Source organism: Plasmodium yoelii (genome assembly GCF_900002385.2).
Source record: "Plasmodium yoelii strain 17X genome assembly, chromosome: 3".
Lineage (NCBI taxonomy): Eukaryota > Apicomplexa > Aconoidasida > Haemosporida > Plasmodiidae > Plasmodium > Plasmodium yoelii.
Window position 1 is genome coordinate 408,899 of NC_036175.2, and position 18,827 is coordinate 427,725.

At 22.5% G+C, this 18,827-nt stretch overlaps 6 protein-coding genes across 6 annotated transcripts; 2 read left to right on the forward strand and 4 right to left on the reverse strand.

Annotated features, from left to right (window-relative positions):
* Positions 1 to 664: 664 nt before the first annotated feature.
* PY17X_0310500 (protein SIS1, putative) lies at positions 665 to 2,285 on the forward strand (the record flags this gene model as incomplete). Its single annotated transcript, XM_022954969.1, has 3 exons — positions 665 to 673; positions 1,068 to 1,473; positions 1,666 to 2,285. The coding sequence occupies 3 exons, from the start codon at positions 665 to 667 to the stop codon at positions 2,283 to 2,285; spliced, it is 1,035 nt and encodes a 344-aa protein (XP_022811463.1).
* Positions 2,286 to 3,306: 1,021 nt separating this feature from the next.
* On the reverse strand, positions 3,307 to 3,792 carry PY17X_0310600 (conserved protein, unknown function; the record flags this gene model as incomplete). Its single annotated transcript, XM_725850.1, has 2 exons — positions 3,307 to 3,594; positions 3,697 to 3,792. 2 exons carry the CDS (start codon positions 3,790 to 3,792, stop codon positions 3,307 to 3,309), a joined length of 384 nt encoding a protein of 127 aa, XP_730943.1.
* A 101-nt stretch (positions 3,793 to 3,893) lies between these two features.
* On the reverse strand, positions 3,894 to 4,711 carry PY17X_0310700 (conserved protein, unknown function; the record flags this gene model as incomplete). The annotated part of the gene is made up of 3 exons (XM_022954971.1): positions 3,894 to 3,939; positions 4,070 to 4,156; positions 4,608 to 4,711. The coding sequence occupies 3 exons, from the start codon at positions 4,709 to 4,711 to the stop codon at positions 3,894 to 3,896; spliced, it is 237 nt and encodes a 78-aa protein (XP_022811464.1).
* A 142-nt stretch (positions 4,712 to 4,853) lies between these two features.
* Positions 4,854 to 6,651, forward strand: PY17X_0310800 (protein kinase 7; the record flags this gene model as incomplete). The annotated part of the gene is made up of 4 exons (XM_022954972.1): positions 4,854 to 4,962; positions 5,276 to 5,787; positions 6,016 to 6,348; positions 6,556 to 6,651. The coding sequence occupies 4 exons, from the start codon at positions 4,854 to 4,856 to the stop codon at positions 6,649 to 6,651; spliced, it is 1,050 nt and encodes a 349-aa protein (XP_022811465.1).
* On the reverse strand, positions 6,636 to 8,893 carry PY17X_0310900 (tetratricopeptide repeat protein, putative; the record flags this gene model as incomplete). The annotated part of the gene is made up of 5 exons (XM_022954973.1): positions 6,636 to 6,725; positions 6,879 to 7,245; positions 7,431 to 8,198; positions 8,520 to 8,605; positions 8,807 to 8,893. The coding sequence occupies 5 exons, from the start codon at positions 8,891 to 8,893 to the stop codon at positions 6,636 to 6,638; spliced, it is 1,398 nt and encodes a 465-aa protein (XP_022811466.1).
* A 412-nt stretch (positions 8,894 to 9,305) lies between these two features.
* On the reverse strand, positions 9,306 to 17,203 carry PY17X_0311000 (conserved Plasmodium protein, unknown function; the record flags this gene model as incomplete). The annotated part of the gene is made up of 12 exons (XM_022954974.2): positions 9,306 to 9,632; positions 9,748 to 9,863; positions 10,092 to 10,224; positions 10,323 to 10,445; positions 10,571 to 10,690; positions 10,814 to 10,858; positions 10,989 to 11,166; positions 11,326 to 11,388; positions 11,485 to 11,616; positions 11,754 to 12,151; positions 12,374 to 15,628; positions 15,806 to 17,203. The coding sequence occupies 12 exons, from the start codon at positions 17,201 to 17,203 to the stop codon at positions 9,306 to 9,308; spliced, it is 6,288 nt and encodes a 2,095-aa protein (XP_022811467.2).
* Positions 17,204 to 18,827: the final 1,624 nt, after the last annotated feature.

Genomic DNA, 18,827 nt, shown 5'->3' on the forward strand with positions numbered 1-18,827 from the left:
ATAATAGATTTATATAAAAATATTTTTTTTTTTGAAAATTATTATATTAACATAATGGAGACGAAAAGGTTTGAAGGAACAAAAATGATGACAGTTAAAAATAAATAATATATATATTTATTTAAGCTAATAAAATTTAATAATGGATAAATAGAATAAATTGGTAAAATGAAGATATAATTTTTTTAACTTAAATACAGAAAAGAACATGTAATTTATTTATAAAAATACATAATATATTTATGAAGCCCCCTTTTTTTATTATAGTACTACAATAATAATAATCTCATATTTTTTTTAATGGCTTATATATATAATAAATTTTGATGCGGAGATATGCATATTATTTTACATTTTGTACGCCTCAATTTTATAGGTATAAAAATGGATACAAATTATTTTTGATATTTTTCATTTAGCCCATAAATGCAAATATTTAATATATAACACATATATTTAAGAATTATATTTATTTTTGGAAAATAAAAAATTTAGCTGTAAAATGAAGTTTTTAAATTAAAAAAAAGAAAAGAACAAAAGGGAACACAAGAATTAGGAGTTTTAAAATTAAAATTAATTTATATTTTTTTTATGGGAGTAATTTTATATTTTATAAAAAACTGAATGTGAATATTTTTCTTTCTTTTTTTTTCCGGGATACAAAATGGGAAAGGTAAGAAAAACAGTTACTACATTAAGCATGCATAAATATATGGCGATGTATACATATATTTGAAATAAAAATCGAAAAACATTCCCAAAACTTCCAATTAAAATATTGCATTGCCGTAAAATTGGGAACTACATACTTATATATATCTCTATGCAAAGAATTTTAAGATGCCATTTTATATTTCACTACATGAACATATTTAAATTATGTGTATGAGAATGGTTATATATCTATACATACATCTCTATATAAATAATATGCTGGCTATCTGACTATGCTACCTATCTGACTATGCTACCTATCTGACTATGCTATCTATCCTTTTGTACAACATGAATTTCTCTGTGTTTTTTATGTACTGTTCATAATTTTCCACCCTTTTTTAAAATATCAGGATTACTATTCCATACTTGGCGTAAGCCGAGATTGCACAACAAATGATTTGAAAAAGGCTTATCGGAAAATGGCCATGATGTGGCACCCTGATAAACACAAAGATGTGAAATCTAAAAAAGAAGCCGAAGAAAAATTTAAAAACATTGCTGAAGCATATGATGTTTTATCGGATGAAGAAAAAAGAAAAATATATGATACATATGGAGAAGAGGGTTTAAAAGGTTCAATACCAACAGGAGCTAACACTTATGTATATAGTGGCGTTGACCCCTCTGAATTATTTAGTCGTATTTTTGGGTCGGATGGTCATTTTTCATTTTCTTCAGCTTTTGATGATGATTTTTCTCCTTTTTCGACTTTTGTTAATATGACATCTCGAAAACCTAGACCTTCTGCAAATACAAGTAAGTTTTTAAATTTATAAAATAAAAAATTGTGTTCAGATTTTCGTGCAAAAATGTATGTCATGTGCATGCTAAAGATCAAAGAGGATATATGTACATGCTAAATATCAAAGAGGATATATGTACATGCTAAAGATCAAAGAGAGTATATGTTCATCCATTTATGACTATTGCACATTTTATTTTGAACAGGCGCAAATCACAATAACTATAACGCTAACAATTATAACGCTAACAATTATAATGCCAATAACTATAATGCCAAACCCGCCACATACGAAGTTCCTTTACCTCTTTCTTTGGAGGAACTATATAAAGGATGCAAAAAAAAATTAAAAATAACTCGAAAACGATTTATGGGAACAAAAAGTTATGAAGATGATAATTTTGTAACAATAGATGTAAAAGCGGGATGGAAAGATGGAACAAAAATAACATTTTATGGTGAAGGAGATCAAATATCACCGATGTCTCAACCTGGTGATTTGGTTTTTAAGGTTCAAACAAAACCTCATGATAGATTTACAAGAGATTCAAATAATTTAATTTATAAATGCCCAGTACCTCTTGACAAAGCATTAACTGGATTCCAGTTTGTTGTAAAATCTTTAGATAATCGAGATATTAATGTTAGAATCGATGAAATAGTATATCCAAAATTTAGAAAAATTGTAGCTAATGAGGGTATGCCTTCTTCTAAAACCCCTAATATGAAGGGAGATCTAATTGTTGAATTTGATATTATTTTTCCTAAAAATTTAACTAGCGAAAAAAAAAGAATAATACGAGAAGCTTTGGCTAATACCTTTTAAAGTGTGAACAAGAGAAATGGAAACAGAGATCTTGTAAAATTTTTTTTTTTTTTTTTCATAAATAACGAAATATAGAATCAAGTTTTTATTCTTTGTATCTACATACCCTATTAAAAGGCTATCAAATTGAAAAATACAAAATATTTTAATTTAAAAAAAAAAAAAATATATATATACATTTCTATTTTTAACGTGATTTTTTTAAATCACAAAATATTTGTTTTTATAACATTTTAATGTTATTAAAAAAAAAAAAAGGGAAATGGAGAGAACAAATCAAAATAGAAAACAGGTTTGTATGTAATTTTTTTTTATACTTGCATGTTCTTGAACTAGGAACACAAAAGTATAGTGAAGATATGGACAAAAGTTATATTTTATTCTGAATTGTATGCACACACGCATATGTGTGTATTGCATGCCTCATTTATTTATAGAATGCCGTTATTTGTATTTATTACTTACTGGCAAAAAAAAAAATCACCTTTGGAAAATTTTTCTTATAATCGTACATTTTCATGGTTATATATTTTTTGCTATTTTTAATATTTTTAAAAATATAATAATACTTTTATATGTAATTGGTTCGTGACATTTAGTTGTTTCTCTCATTTTTTATTTCCTAATTGTTTATTTATTCATATAATTTTTGACCACGACTGATTTTCATCTTATTTTATCATTTAGCTTTTGCATAATTATTAACTATTTATATATTTACTTTTGTGCATAACACAAATTTTGAAACAATTTTCAAATGCTTTTTATGCATAAATTTTTATTCATTGACTCACCAAATGCGAAAAAAAAAAATATATAAAATATTAAAAAAATAAAATAAAAAAAACATGTACATTGACATTTTTACCTGAACATGTTCATAAAAAAAAAAAAAAAAAGAGGAATATTATTAATTTTCCTCGTATTAATTTTCCTCGTATTAATTTTCCTCGTATTAATTTTAATATGCACACACATTAAATGTATAGTAAATGTTTATGTGTCAATTTTGTTTTCAAAATTATTTAATTAATTCAATATATTTTTCATAGGATGCATTCCCATTGTGTTTAAAAATACTGCTTTCTTCTTTTGAAAAAAAACCAAAGAATTTTTTCATTATATTAATAGGCAAAAACTGATTCCAATATGATGATTTTAGTGGGTTTAATACAATATCTAAAGCACAATATCCAACTACTCCGAAATAAATAAAAATTCGTAATGATTCACATTTTTGTTTGAAATCATGATAAGTATATGATTTGTCTTTGAACATATCCATAGCATATTCGAGATTTTTTTTAATCTGACAAAATGAAAAAGGTGTAAAAAAAAATATTAACGTTAATATAAACAAATATCAACAATATATGTATTTATAATGTACATATATTATCTCTTGTAGTACCTCCATTGATGTTGGTCCTCTAACTATATTGCCTAAATATCTTTTATGACATAAACATGGAAAGTTAATAATTTTATTAGTTATTCGATAGTTCATTTTTATTGTTATTTATATATAAATGTGTGTTCGGAAATGTACAATATAATATTTACGGAATACAGATTAACAAATTGTTTGTTCTTCTGTGCTTAGTTTTTTTATTTCAAAATTTTTTTTATGTTAGACGATATTTGGTAAACAAATCTGAAAATAGGAAATAAAATAAAATAAATTAATATATTCTTTTTTTTTTTTTTTTTTTTTTTTTTCAAATCTTATTAAGTTATGATATTTTTGATGCCATATAATAAGTGGGTTTTTTTTTTTTTATTACTTGTTAGGCCAAAACCCTGGAAATTTAAATCGTGATGGTTCTTGTTCGACTGGTAAAATTGTTCTTTGATATTCGCTCCTGAAAAACCTGAAAATATTATTAAGTTTTTAATAGTATGTCAAAATATTGAAAATAATATAAGGGTTGGGTGTGCAGGCTTTATGTAATATGCAAAAAATATGCATACATGTATGTATGTATATATATATATATATATATATAGAAAGAAAGAGAGAGAGATCGAAATAGTATGTGTGTATATACACATAAAATCACACAGTTTATCACATTCATTTGTTCATGCGTTTTAGTTTGATTGGACGCACACATATCAAATAGTAGAATGCTGGTAAATTATTTAATCTCTTTTATATGTGAAGTGTTTTATCTCTTTTATACGTGACATGTTTTATCATTTTTTGCATCCACAATAAAGATTATACAAATGGTAAAACGATCGTAGTTACAATGCTTACATAAATGGGAAAAAATGATAACAAACAAAAACAATCTTAAAATAAAATAAAGCCAATCTTACCATTCTCTTCTTTTTAGCCAATTTCCTACCAACTTATCAAAAAAAATCGTATTTCTTCTTTTTCTACACTTATGTAAACTTCTTCTTTTTTTTGGTACAGCCATAATATACCAAAACAAAAAAATATATATGCATACAATATTATTAAAATATAAAACTAATTGTGGGAAAATGTACACATAATAAATTTTTTTTTTTTTTTTTTTTTTTTTCAAAAATTAACCCATATTAATATACCCTGAAAATATGAGGGAAATTCTAGGCAATTATGAAAACATAATTCATCTTAATAAATATAAAAAAGGGGAGGATATTTTTATAAACGATTATAAGATCGTTAAAACTATTCATGAGGGTATATAAAAAAAAAAAATATTTTTTTTTTATGCATAATTTATATGTATGTATTAGTACATAAAACGTTATATTCATCATTTAAGTTGTCATTATATTTTTTTTGTACACTATTAAAAAGATACACAACTAAGAATATATTTTTAGTTGAAAAGCCTTAAATAATAAAAAAAAAAAAATAATATTAACAATATTGATCATATTTTTATAATTTATTATTAGCTCCAATATTGTTGTTATTCTATTAATATTATTCACACCGTTGCGCTAAAATGATACTCCATTTTTTCCCACATTTATTCCTAATTTTTCAGGAGAATTTTCCAAAATAATAATGTGTGATAAAGATGGGGAACTATATGCTCTTAAAAAATATGAAAAAATGTTTTTGGAAAAAAAAAGAGAATTCCAAAAGAAAACCAAAGATAATAAAATCGTTATAAAAACCAAATATGACGACTTGAAAAATGAATTAAAAATAATAACAGATATAAAAAATGAATATTGCTTAAGTTGTAAAGAAATTATAACAAATAATGATGAAATCTACATTGTAAATAAATATATGGAAAATGAATCTATATTAAAATATGACCAATGTTTTTTTATTTTTCATCCAAATGAGTCATATTTTATTCCAATCCCTGTTATAAAATGTATAGTAACAAATATTTTAAAATCTCTTCTGTACGTTCATACAAAAAAAAATATATGCCACAGGGATGTTAAACCATCGAACATTTTGCTAGACAAAAATGGCATAATTAAATTAAATGATTTTGGTGATTCTGAATATATGATTAATAAAAAAATTAAAGGAACTAGGGTAGGTCATTTTAAATCAGTGTCATAATTCAACACTTTTCATAGTTTTGTTGTGTGTAAATAGGTGTGATGAAATTTTTTTTTTTTTTTTTTTTTTTTTTTTTGGGGTTAGCTAGCTATTATTTACAGTTTACCGACTTTTTTCATGCACATGTCAGCTATGTTCATATATTATTATTTTTTATTATTATTTTTTATTATTTATTATTTTTTTTTATTTTTTTTCAAGGGGACATACAAATTCATGCCGCCTGAATTTTTTGTTAACACGAAATGCTATTATGGAGAAAAGGTTGACATATGGAGTTTAGGAATTTGTATATACGCTTTATTTTACAGAGTTTTACCATTTTCGAATAAAAGTGGTTTAATTAATTTATTTCAAGAAATCGCTAATGAGGAAATAAAATATCATATAGATAGAAATTATTTTTTATCAAAGGTCAGGAAAGACGCTACTAAAAAAATTAGTCATGATAGTTTGTCAAATGAAGATATAAATTTTTTGAAGATTTTTTTAAAAAAAAAACCTACTGAAAGATGTACTATTAAGGAAGCTCTTGTAAGTCTTTCCACAAAAATACAAAATAATCATTAAAGCGTCGAAAAAAAAATTGTAAATAAAAATATATAAGTAACAAATTAAAGAAAAATAAATCTGTGCATGTGTCTATCTCTCTCTCTCTCTCTCTCTCTATATATATATATATATATATATATATATATATATATATATATATATGTGTGCATTATTGTTCCCTTTTGTTAGGAACACAAATGGCTTAGAGACATGAATCAAAGAGATATTGAAGAATATGCCAAGAATGTTTATAAAAAAAAAAATATATTTCATAATTTTGAATAAACAGTGTCCTTTAATTTTTCAACTTCTTTACGATCTAAATATTCCATTCCCTTCATGTTAATAAATATAGAAACCTGCAAAAAAAAAAAAAAAAAAAAATTTAACTTGTTATTTAGTATACAAATTGGGTTTCTATTTATATCTACAATTTATTATAATATATACAAACATACAAAAGACATATATACATAGACAATGACTTGGAAATAATTTATTTTTAAACTAACCTGATCGATTGAAGGAAGCTTAAATTTGCTACTATAAAAATGCGAAAATTTTATATATCTAAATAATAACTTTATTAATATTTTGTGAGCCTGGTAATATATCCCATTTATATCATTATAAATATCTATATCAATCTGATAAAATAATTTTTCGTCATTTTTTTCGTCATTTTTTTCGTCATTTTTTTCGCCATTTTTTTCGCCATTTTTTTCGCCATTTTTTATTCTTTCCTTGTGTTGCTCAAAAAAAGAAAAAAGAATATTCAAAGTCTTACATATATCGCAAAGAGCACTTCGGGTTTTTTTCATTTCAACGAAACAGACACTTCTGTTATTTAGAACTGTACAGTAGTATATTCCCTTTTCACTAAAAAAACATGACCCAAAAAATAAAAAATATGTACGTGTGCATGCTATTAAAGTGTGTATATATATATATATATATATATATATATATATATATATATATATATATATATATATGCAAGGTTAGTCGAATCTGTTCAGTAATATTATCATGACAATTTGAGCTTCCTCAATTTTTTAACTTACGACTCTAAAGATTGGAGTACATCGTTATAGATATCAATGGAGGGTAGATATTTCTTTTGAGAAAAAAGCATGTCTGCTTTTTCTTTCAATTTTTTTAAATCATGTTCCCTGAAATTGTTTTTTGTTTTTATATTTTCTTTTTGGATATAAACTGATAGTAATGTATTATCTAAAAATAAATCTGTAAATTTTGTTGTAAAATATATTATGTCGTTGTAAATGTCTATATAGCTTAACTTGCTTGTTTTTTTTTTCGAATTATTATTTATAGATATATCATTATTTTTATTTTTTATTTCTTTTTCAGGACTTTTAAAATCATATATTTCTTCAATTAAAAAATTTTGTTTATATTCTTTTTTTTCAAAAGATATATTTGTTTTTTTATTTTCTATTTGTGGGGTATTAAAAAATAAAAAGTTTTCTTTTTCATCTTTTTGACACAAATTTATTAATTCTGAACTTTTTTTTATATTTCTAATAACTTTTTGGTGTTCATAATTTTTATCATTTATTTTATTTTTAATATATTCTGAATGAAACTTATCAAGGTTCGTTTCTTTATCGTTGTTTTTTTCATTTTCATTATTCTTTTCGTTTTGTATAGAATTTTTTTTATTATTATATATTTTTGTATATTTTTCAAAATTTTCAAAATCTTCCAAAGCCTTATATGCTTCGCATATTCTGTAATAGCTTTTCAAATTGTTTGGATCGAGCTCCTTGGCTTTTATCGCATCATTCAAACTTTTCTCATACGCTCCAATTCTTTAAAAAAAAAAAAACGAAAAATAATTAAAACAATATAAAATAAAGCACATTTATTTTGTCTAATTCTGTCCATATACACTGAATATTATGACTAGTCAATTCGTTGTGTAAAAATAAATATTTTTATTATGACTAGCCAATTCGTTGTGTAAAAATAAATATTTTTATTGTGACTAGCCAATTCATTGTGTAAAAATAAATATTTTTATTGTGACTAGCCAATTCGTTGTGTAAAAATAAATAATTTTATTGTGACTAGCCAATTCATTGTGTAAAAATAAATATTTTTATTTTGTGGCTAGCCATTTTTGTTATTACTTATAATATGCCAAAGATCTATTGGTATACAGAATAGATGATGTTGGTACATAGTTTATGCTTCGAGTGTAATGGAAAATAGATAACTAAAAAAATTTCCAAAATATGCGAAAAAAACAAATATAATGTGTATATATGTCCATATATGGTTATAGACAAAAAATGCAATCATTAAAAATAAATTATAAATGTAGAAATACATATATGGAAAATATGAATATACGAACATGACAAATTCAAAAAGATTGTGAAAAAAAAAAAAAAAAAAAAAAAAATACATTTTATACCTCATAGTCACCTTGTTTGAATAAAATATTGCCTTGCTCTTTTTCTTCCTCAGATTTTAATAGAGAGTTAATATTTGTTTTCATCATAAATAAAAATAATATAATTTTAAATAAATATTTTCACCAAAAAAAAATGAGGGTTAACCGGCTGATTTCCCTCTCTTCTTTGTATATGCAGGAATACGTTACACATTCATATTAAATACGCATATAGATTCATATGCAAATAAATGAAAAAATATGTGAATATATATATATATTTCACACCTCAAATTATTTATGACAATATATAATTTTTGTAAGGAAAATATTTTGGGTATTTTTCCAATTATTAACGAAACCCATTTGAATGAAGTTTGTAGAAAAAAAAAAATGTTTGGAGAAATATAGAAATTGGAAAAATAAATAAAAAAAATTAGATAAATAATGCAAATAATAAATAATACCAATTAATGAATGAAAATTATTATATGCATAAAATGGTGGTTAAGAAAGAATATCATTTGTAAAACTTTTTTAGTAAAATATTTTTTTCATAAATTTCATTTATGCGTATTCCTTTTTTATTATTTTTTTTAGCAATATTTTTTGTAGTATTGTCAATATAATTAGTATGTAAATTTTTTAAGAATGCATCACAGGGTCCCCTTAGGATAACATCTGTTATATTTTTTTCATTTCCATTTTTTTTTTCATCATTTTCTAAACACTGTATTAATTTATCGTCAAATAAAATTTTGTTGTTATCTCCTCGACTTTCTTTTATTTCATTTATTTCGTCAATTAAACTTTTTATATTTTCACCGAGCACGGTGTTTTCATATTTCTAAAAATGGCAAAAAGGAAAAATGGCAAAAAGGAAAAATAGCAAAAAGGAAAAATAGCGATAAAACATTACCCACCAAATATTTTCATATGCATGTACGTATTTATATTATTACTATTGAGGATATTTTCGAATTCAAATTATTTATTTTGTCACGCAATTTTTGCTCAGATAATTGAAACATGGCTTCCTTGTTTCTCTTTTTCGTTTCTAAAGAACTTATGACATTATCTGAAAATTGAAAAATAAATTCATATAGACAATTTACCCATGTCCATATATGTAAAGGTGTGTAGAGAAATATTTTTTAAAAAAAAAATTATGAACATGTTCATATTATTTCTCTATTTTTTATGCAAAAATGGTTGATATAAACAAATATTTATTCCTGTTCAGGTGAAAAATGAGTACGTTAATAAAAAAAAGTTAGGTAATACGTATGTATATTGTTTTATTTACTTATATCACAAAATAAGAATTCGCAGTTTTCCTTCAAATATTTAACATCATTAACCTCTTCATCTATGTCCATTATCAAAAAGTTAAAATAATCATTTTTTATTTTGTTCTTATAAATTTCTTCTTTTATATTCTATAAAAATAATAAATAAAACAGAATAGTAGCCAAGTTAAAAAAAACAGCACTTAAAATATTTGATACAAAAAACGGGGAAATATATAAATCGTTACTTTAATATTTTTTTGTAATTCAGTAATTTTCTGAATTAACTGATTAGTGTCTAATATATGTTTTTGAATAACTTTTTTTTTTAAAAAAATATTTTTCTTTGAATCGTATTCGAATCCGATAATCTGTTATAAAAAAAAATGTGTGCATTTATAAAGGAATGGAAATATACTACTTATTAAGTGATGCTATTCTGCCACATGTAGTTTAACACATTTATTCTGCCACATTTATTGTACAAATTTTTTACATTTTCATATTTTTGTTCCATAAGGACATCGAAATTTGCAGATTCATGAAGATATTTTTTTTCAAAATTTCGTTTTCTTTCAATTATAGATTCATTTAATTTTAGACTTTTATTATATTTCTGTAAAATAAATATCAAAAAATAATACGAAAAATAGTGTAGGTATATTACTAGTATCTATTTAACTAATTGTTCTAATATTATATAGATGTATTAAATAATTTTATTTTCACACATATTTACCATTATTAGGTCTCCTTTTTTTTGGTTCAGAATTTTATCACATATCTAAACAAACAAAATATAAAAAAAAATATTTAATCTTGCTTATATTAATTACACCATACAACTATATTCTCTTGAATTTTATCATTTTTCTATTTGTTTGCTTATTAATTAATTTTTTATATGAACATACTTCTTCACCCTTCAAAGTAGTTATCAAATTGGAAAGCCCTTTTAAATTGTTTTGGATTTTATTTTGTTTATTTTCAAATTTCTTCAAAATTCCCATTTTTGTATACTCATTTTTTAAAAGGGAATAAATAGAGATGCAATCAAATTCGTGCAACATAATTTGCTTATGTGTATTTGCCCTGAAACGAAATAAATGGGAAAAGTAAACACAATTAATTGAAAAAATAAAACAGATACAGCTTTATCATGCATATATAGAATCAAATATGACAATTTTATATATCTTTATCAGACAAACTATTATTATAAATAGCATATTTTTCATTTCTTTTTTCTACTTTTGCTTCTTCAATAGATGCAGCTTTCCATTAAATTCGTCGCATTGACTATTTATTTGATATCTAGATGTAGAGATAAAAAAAATAAAATAGATGATGAAAACTATTTTATAAAAAAAACATAAAACTATTGAAAAATATTGTAGAAAAATCACTAACATATAATGTTTTATATCTATGAGCTTATTTCGTATATCCTCTTTTTGCTTATTATAATATTCTATTTGTTCTGACTGTTCTTGTTCATTATTTTTAGTTATTTTTGAAATTTTCTGAACATGTTCAGATTCGCTAAAAGGGAAGTAAACAAATTAAAATTGGCTATTTAGAAAAAATTAGCATATAGACATATCAGTTTATTAAACGAGAAGTCTAATAAAGTGGGAACAAGATGAAGAACAAAATGCGGTATTCTAAATTTCGATTACTCTTCAATTAATGAGACATCATTTTTTTTTCGATTTTCAAATGTGTCCGATGTGGCTTCCTTCAATTTAATATTAGTATCGTTTTTATTATCAAATATATATTGGCAATTTAGATTTTTTTTATTATTTTGGAACTTTATTTTATTTAAATAATCTTTTAAAATATTTTTGGGATCAAAATTATTATTAACAGTATCTGGATAACATGTTTTTATAATTTCAAATATATCTTGTTGAAATAGTTTTAGATTTATTTTATCTGAATAAGAATGTTCCAAATAAATTTTTATTTCTTCTATGGATTGTTTTAATTTATTTGTTAATAATTTAATTTCGTCAAAATAACTTTTTTTTTCTTTTTTCAAAATAGCAAACTTGTTATCAAATTTGATTTTTTCCTAAAATAAAAATAGAAGGAATTAAATGGAATGAAACATAATGCATATATAGAACCGCATCTATAGAACCGCATCTATAGAACCGCATATATAGAACCGCATCTATAGAACCACATCTATAGAACCACATCTATAGAACCACATCTATTGTCTTGTCAAAAAAAATATAATTTTATTTTAACTCATGAAAGACAGTTTAGATATCTCTAATTAGTATTTAACCTGTTCGATTAAAATATATAAAATAAAACATTGTATTCTTTTTCTTGAATTTGTAAAAAGTTCATAAGGATAATATAAAAGATAGTTCCAATTCAAAGCTTGTGATTCATTATCTTTATAAGTAGAATTAAATAAATTTGAATATAAAAAATTTAAATTGATATTTTTATATGAATAATAATGTACAAAAAAAAGAGAAGACAAATTTTCTAGATATTCATCTATATAATTTTTAGGGTTTTTTAAACAATATAAATTATTATTTTTTTCAACATTTTGCATATAATACATTTCTTTAATTTGTAGAAATCTTAAAGTCTTTATTTTATTTATGAATTTGCTATATATTCCAATAGCATAGTTATTATTATTGTTATTTGGAGATACATTAATTTTTTCCGTTTCAATAGTTTCATTAGTTTTATATAAATTTGTCACAAACAGTCCTTTTCGAAAACCATAAATAAAATTAATTTTATTAAATACATTACATTTTTTCTTTAATTTATTAACAATATTTTCTTTTTTTTTTTTTTCGATTTCAAAATAGTTTTTTATTTGTTCATATTCACTTTTGACAATTTCGATCTCATTAATATATTTCTTATCAAAAAAAAAAGCTTCTCGATTTAATTTCATATCATTATAATTTTTTTTATTTTCTTTTATCAAATTTTTTAATTCATCTCTTAATTCATTTATTCTATTTTTCATTTCTTTTTCTTGTTTATTTAAATTGTCTAAATATTCTTTATCTTTGCAATATTTTAAACATTTATATAAATTTATGTTATAATTATTTTCATTTATAAATGGGAAAATTATTGTTTCATAATCAAAGAATAAATCAATTTGTTTATATTTTCTTTCATTTTTTACATCTATAATATTAATAAATTTCTTTTGTTTTTTTCTTTTTTCTTTTCTATCACATAATCCAGTGTGACATATTTTAAAGAATACAACATTCAGATTTGCATAGAAATTGTTTTTTTTTTCATGCACTATTTTTTTATAAAGTTGAAGATTTACATTTCTATTTGTTTCTAAAATAGAGGTGTGCTCCGAACCGTCCTCTTTATCGTCACCCTTTTTTCCGTCCTCTTTATCGTCCCCCTTTTTTCCGTCCTCTTTATCGTCCCCCTTTTTTCCGTCCTCTTTATCGTCCCCCTTTTTTCCGTCCCTTTCCAAATGAAAATATTTGCCACCATTTAAAATAAAATTGCAAATTCCATGCTGACCATTATAGCTGTAAAAAAAATCTAGGTCAGGCAAATAAGGATATGTCTTAACATTTATATTTTTGATTTTTTCCAATGTGTCTAACATGCAATTAAAATCAAAATTTATCAAAATATTTGTATCAGTAATCATATAAATAGAACATATTCCTTTCTCTTTTTGATTCATTTGTTCATTTATGAATTTAATTTTTAAATTTTCTTGAATTTTGATTCTAAAACATTCTTTACCCAAATTTATTTGAACTACATCAATTAATTTTTTTCGTATTTCTGTGGATTTATCATATTCATCATTTTGGTCTATTTTTTCTGTCTCTACATTTTCGATGTTGTTATTTTTTACTTTTTTTTTTGATATTCTTGTTAAGAAAAAATTCTCAACTTTGTCTTGATAGGATTTATAATGGGTCGTTAAATCTTCCGTATTTCTTTTGTTTTTATTTTTATTTATTTCTTTTTTGTCTCGACCCAATAAACTGGGTGCATTATGAGTCGACCCATTTTGAAAATAGCTGTTTGTTAATAAATAAAAAGTTATATTTAAAAATGTGTCTACTATAACTAAATAATTACCTATCACTTTTGAAAACAAAACATTTATATTTTTAATATCTAAAAAATATATAATTGTATTATTATAGTATTTTATTTCTTTATTTTTGTTCATTTTTTTTTTTGTCTTTTTTTCGAATATATCTCTTTCTCCAACTAATCTAACAAAAGCTATATAAAATTTATTATCCGATTTTTCAAAAATTGCAAAACAAATATAATCTGACTCTCCAGTTTTAAACACAGAAGAATTTAAAATAGTAAAATTGTGTGTGTGTTTAATTTTTCTTTTTTGGATATTTTTTTTTTTAATTATTTTATTCATCAAAATTTTATATATATTAAGTTTGTGAATTATATATATAAAAAATTTTTCATGCGATTCTGAATAAATTAAATAAAAAAAATAAAAAATATTTTTTACTTTTAAATAACCATTTAGTACATGATCATTTATCTTATTGAAATAAGCCCAGTCTATATTTTTTCTGAACAAACAAGTTTGATTCCAATCATTTTTTTTTTTAAAAATATTTTCTACTTTATCATATAATAAAATTTTTTTAGTGTCTATATTTATAAAATAAAAAGAACCATCTATCAAAGAAATGAATAAACAATTATATTTTTGGATAATAGAAAATATATCAAAAAAAATAATTTTTTTATTTGTAAGAAAAATATTTAAATTTGATTTGTTTAGTGAATGATATTTTAAAACATGAGCTTTATCTAAGCTGAATATATTTCCATCATTATTTATTTTTATATTTGTAATTTTATGTAAACATATATTTGTTAAATAATAAAAATTTGATATATTGGTTAATCCACCATTTTGTTCATCATAATTTTTGTTATAGTAAACAATTCCATTATCTAACATTATAAATAGATAATTAAAATGTATGAAAAAGCTATATATTTTATTTCCTAAATCTTTTTGTAAATTTATCATTGATACACATTTCAAAATATCTATTACTTTATTATTTCTATAACTTAAATTAAAAAACATTTTTTTTTTTTTTTTTTTTAAATTAAAAAATTTTTTTTTTTCGTCCTTTTTTTTGTCCTCTCTTTCGTCCTCTTTTTCGCCACCTCGCCACATATTATTGTCATTATTATTGTCATTATTATTGTCATTATTATTATTGTCATTATTATTATTGTCATTACTTTCATTCGGTTCCAATTCATCCAAAGTTAAATATATATTTTCATCGCTATCAATATTATCATGCTCACCCCATTTTTGTTTTTCCATATTTTTTAAAATGATACTACTTTTTGTGTTCAGCTTTTGTTCTAACTCTTCTATGTCTTTAAGTATATTATTAAATGTGTTTTTATATTTTTCTTTTTTTTTTACTTTTCCATTTTTAACTTTGTTTTTTTTTTTATTTTTTTTTTTAAATAAATAATTCACATTTAGATAGTTCCCTTCAATCGAGTTTGTCTGCATATTTGGTGATAAAAAAAAAAAAAAAAAAAAATGAAAAATTATGAAAAATTAGAAAAATTAGAAAAATTAGAAAAATTATGAAAAATTAGAAAAATTAGAAAAATTAGAAAAAATATAGGTTCTTTATCCTATTAAGCAATATAGTTTCTTTATCCTATTAAAAAGACGTACTCTTTTAAAGGAAGCCAGATTCAATAACGAATAGTTAACTTTGAAACAAATTATTTCTTTTGTAGCAAATGAAATAAAAAGGGATTCATTTTTATATAGAAGATAAGTTATTGGTGAATAGTTGTTTAGAGATTTTATAAAAAGAAAATATCTTGTGTTATTTTGGAAATTAAAAAAAAGAAATTGATTATTTGATAAGCTTATAACAAATATATAAAAATCAAGCCAAGTAGATGCAACTATATTGCTATTAAAAGTTAGCTCTTTATAGTAATCACCATCTTTTACATCGTGTTTTTTTACATCGTGTTTTTTTACATCGTAATTTTTTACATCGTGGCTTTTTACATCTGGGCCTTTTAACTTTATTTTAGAGCTTCTTGAATCAACAAATATTATGCCTCTTTTTGAAAGTATGACTATTTTACTGTTATCATATGGACATATCATAAGTTGTTTTAATTTTAAAGAATTTGATGTTATTGATATTTTTTTTATCACTTTTTTTTGTTCACTATTTTTGTTTTCTGTCTCAAAAATTTGCAGTGAGTATTTGAAAAAGGTTTGGGAAAAATCTTCAAGTTGGCAACTACGTTTGTCATATATTTGTCTACCCATTTCGTCATCTATTTTGGTACCCATTTCGTCATCTATTTTTCTACCTATTTTGGTACCCATTTCGTCATCTATTTTTCTACCTATTTTGGTACCCATTTCGTCATCTATTTTTCTACCTATTTTGGTACCCATTTCGTCATATATTTGTCTACCTATTTTGGTACCCATTTCGTCATATATTTGTCTACCTATTTTGGTACCCATTTCGTCATCTATTTTTCTACCTATTTTTCTACCTATTTTTCTACCCATTTTGTCATCTGTATTTTTTTTTTTTTTTTTTTTTACTAGAACGAAAATGTGTTCTTGTGACACTTCAATGCATTTTATAACCGACTCAAATTTTTTAATCAAATTTATTTTAAAAGATTCAAGATTATCATTTTCGTTAAATATTAAATTATATAATAAATGTTCAGAATTTTTTTTTAAGACAATTATTAATGAATTAGTATTTTCATCACAAATAAATTTATAAATATTATATAAATTATCTATTTTTTTATCACAATCTTGAATTTTTATTGTTATTTCGTTATTTTTGTTATCATCATTCGTACACACGTCTTTTGGCTCGTCTGTGGGTTCTTTTTCATTTTCAGAAAACTTTATTTCCTTAATCTCATATTTTCTATTTATATCAACATTATCATTGCTTACTACCCCCAGATATTTCTTTTCAGAACTTAACAAATTAACAATACATATATAATTACATTTTATAAAACAAAAAATATCTTTTTTTATAAACTGGAAATTAGACATTGAACTATATTGCATTGTTCAGAAATTTCTTAAAAATATATTGTCCTATTTTAGATGTATATATGAAACGATCAAAAAAATAAACTTATTTTCATAAAAAAAATAAACATATTTTTATAAAAAAAAAGATTAAGTTGTACAACACACGTTTAGTTATCTATGTGAAATAGACAAAATGAAAAAAGAGAAAAAATAATTACTATTATTAATATAGTTTGCCAATTTAATTTATATTCGACACGCAATAGTATGTATATATATATTTATATATATTTATATATATTTATATTTATATATGTATATATATATGTATATAATATGGCATTGTTATTCAAATTCAGGCACTTATTTGTTGATAAAGTTGAAGATGTGATAGATTTTATTTTTGTTAGCCATCTCTATATGTTCATGTTATATAAATGGTAAATTTTATTGTATTTTTATATTCGTCTTATTTTGATATTTTATTCATCTTAGTTCGTTTTTCTTTTATTAATAATGCAAAATAAGACATATGGAAAAGAAAAAAAAGAAAAAAAAAGAAAAAAAAATAGAAAAAAAAAGAGAAAAAAAAATAGAAAAAAATAGAAAAAAAAAAGAGAAAAAGACATCCAAAATGAATAATAAAAATATATATTATAAAAAAGACCTAAATAATTAAAAGAAAACCCAGTTTCAAAATTTATTATTTTCTCCTATGGAATCATATTTACAAGTATATCCATGTGCATATAGAATTTTTTTTTTTATTTTAATAATGTGAAAAAAAAGTGATTAGGTACTATTGGGATGCTTGAAAAATAATGGAATTAACTTTTTTATTTTATAATAAATGATGAGAAAAAAAAAAATATATATATATATATATATATATATATATATATATTCATTTCAATTTATATGTTTGCTTGTAAAGCATATTGTTATTTCCTCAGTTTTATTTCTCAGTTTTATTTCCTCAGTTTTATTTTAGCTCCCTTTTTGGCTATACATAGAGACATTGTTATTTACAAAAAGGGAAATTCATTTTCAGGGCATACAAATTTTTTAATTTCAAAGATATATTTAAAAAAAATAAAGGGATATGCAAAGTTAAAAAAAAATAGCTTTTATTGGTTCATAATTTTTTAAACATTTTTATAAAATTTTGAATGTGTTATCAATAACTATCATATATTTTGTTTTTAAGGGATACATATATACTTAAGAATTTTGAATTATATATATTCTATTTTCTATAAAACAATATGTTTGCATATTTATAAAAATGTGCCTTATTCCCACACAACAAAATTGTATGTCATATCATTTGCATGCATATGTTAGCGATACAATATGCATACATATTATGTACATATTATATCAATATTACATACATGTTATGTACATGTTATGTACATGTTATTTAGTTATTTATTTATGTACAATGCATAACCTCACACCTGGGTATTGGTCCCTTCCTTTTTGAGCATTTAAAGTGTTCCCCTTTTTTATAATTTCCCTTTTTTATAATTTCCCTTTTTTATAATTTCCCTTTTTTATAATTTCCCTTTTTTATAATTCCCCTTTTTTATAATTCCCCTTTTTTATAGTTCCCCTTTTTTATAGTTCCCCTTTTTTATAATTCCCCTTTTTTATA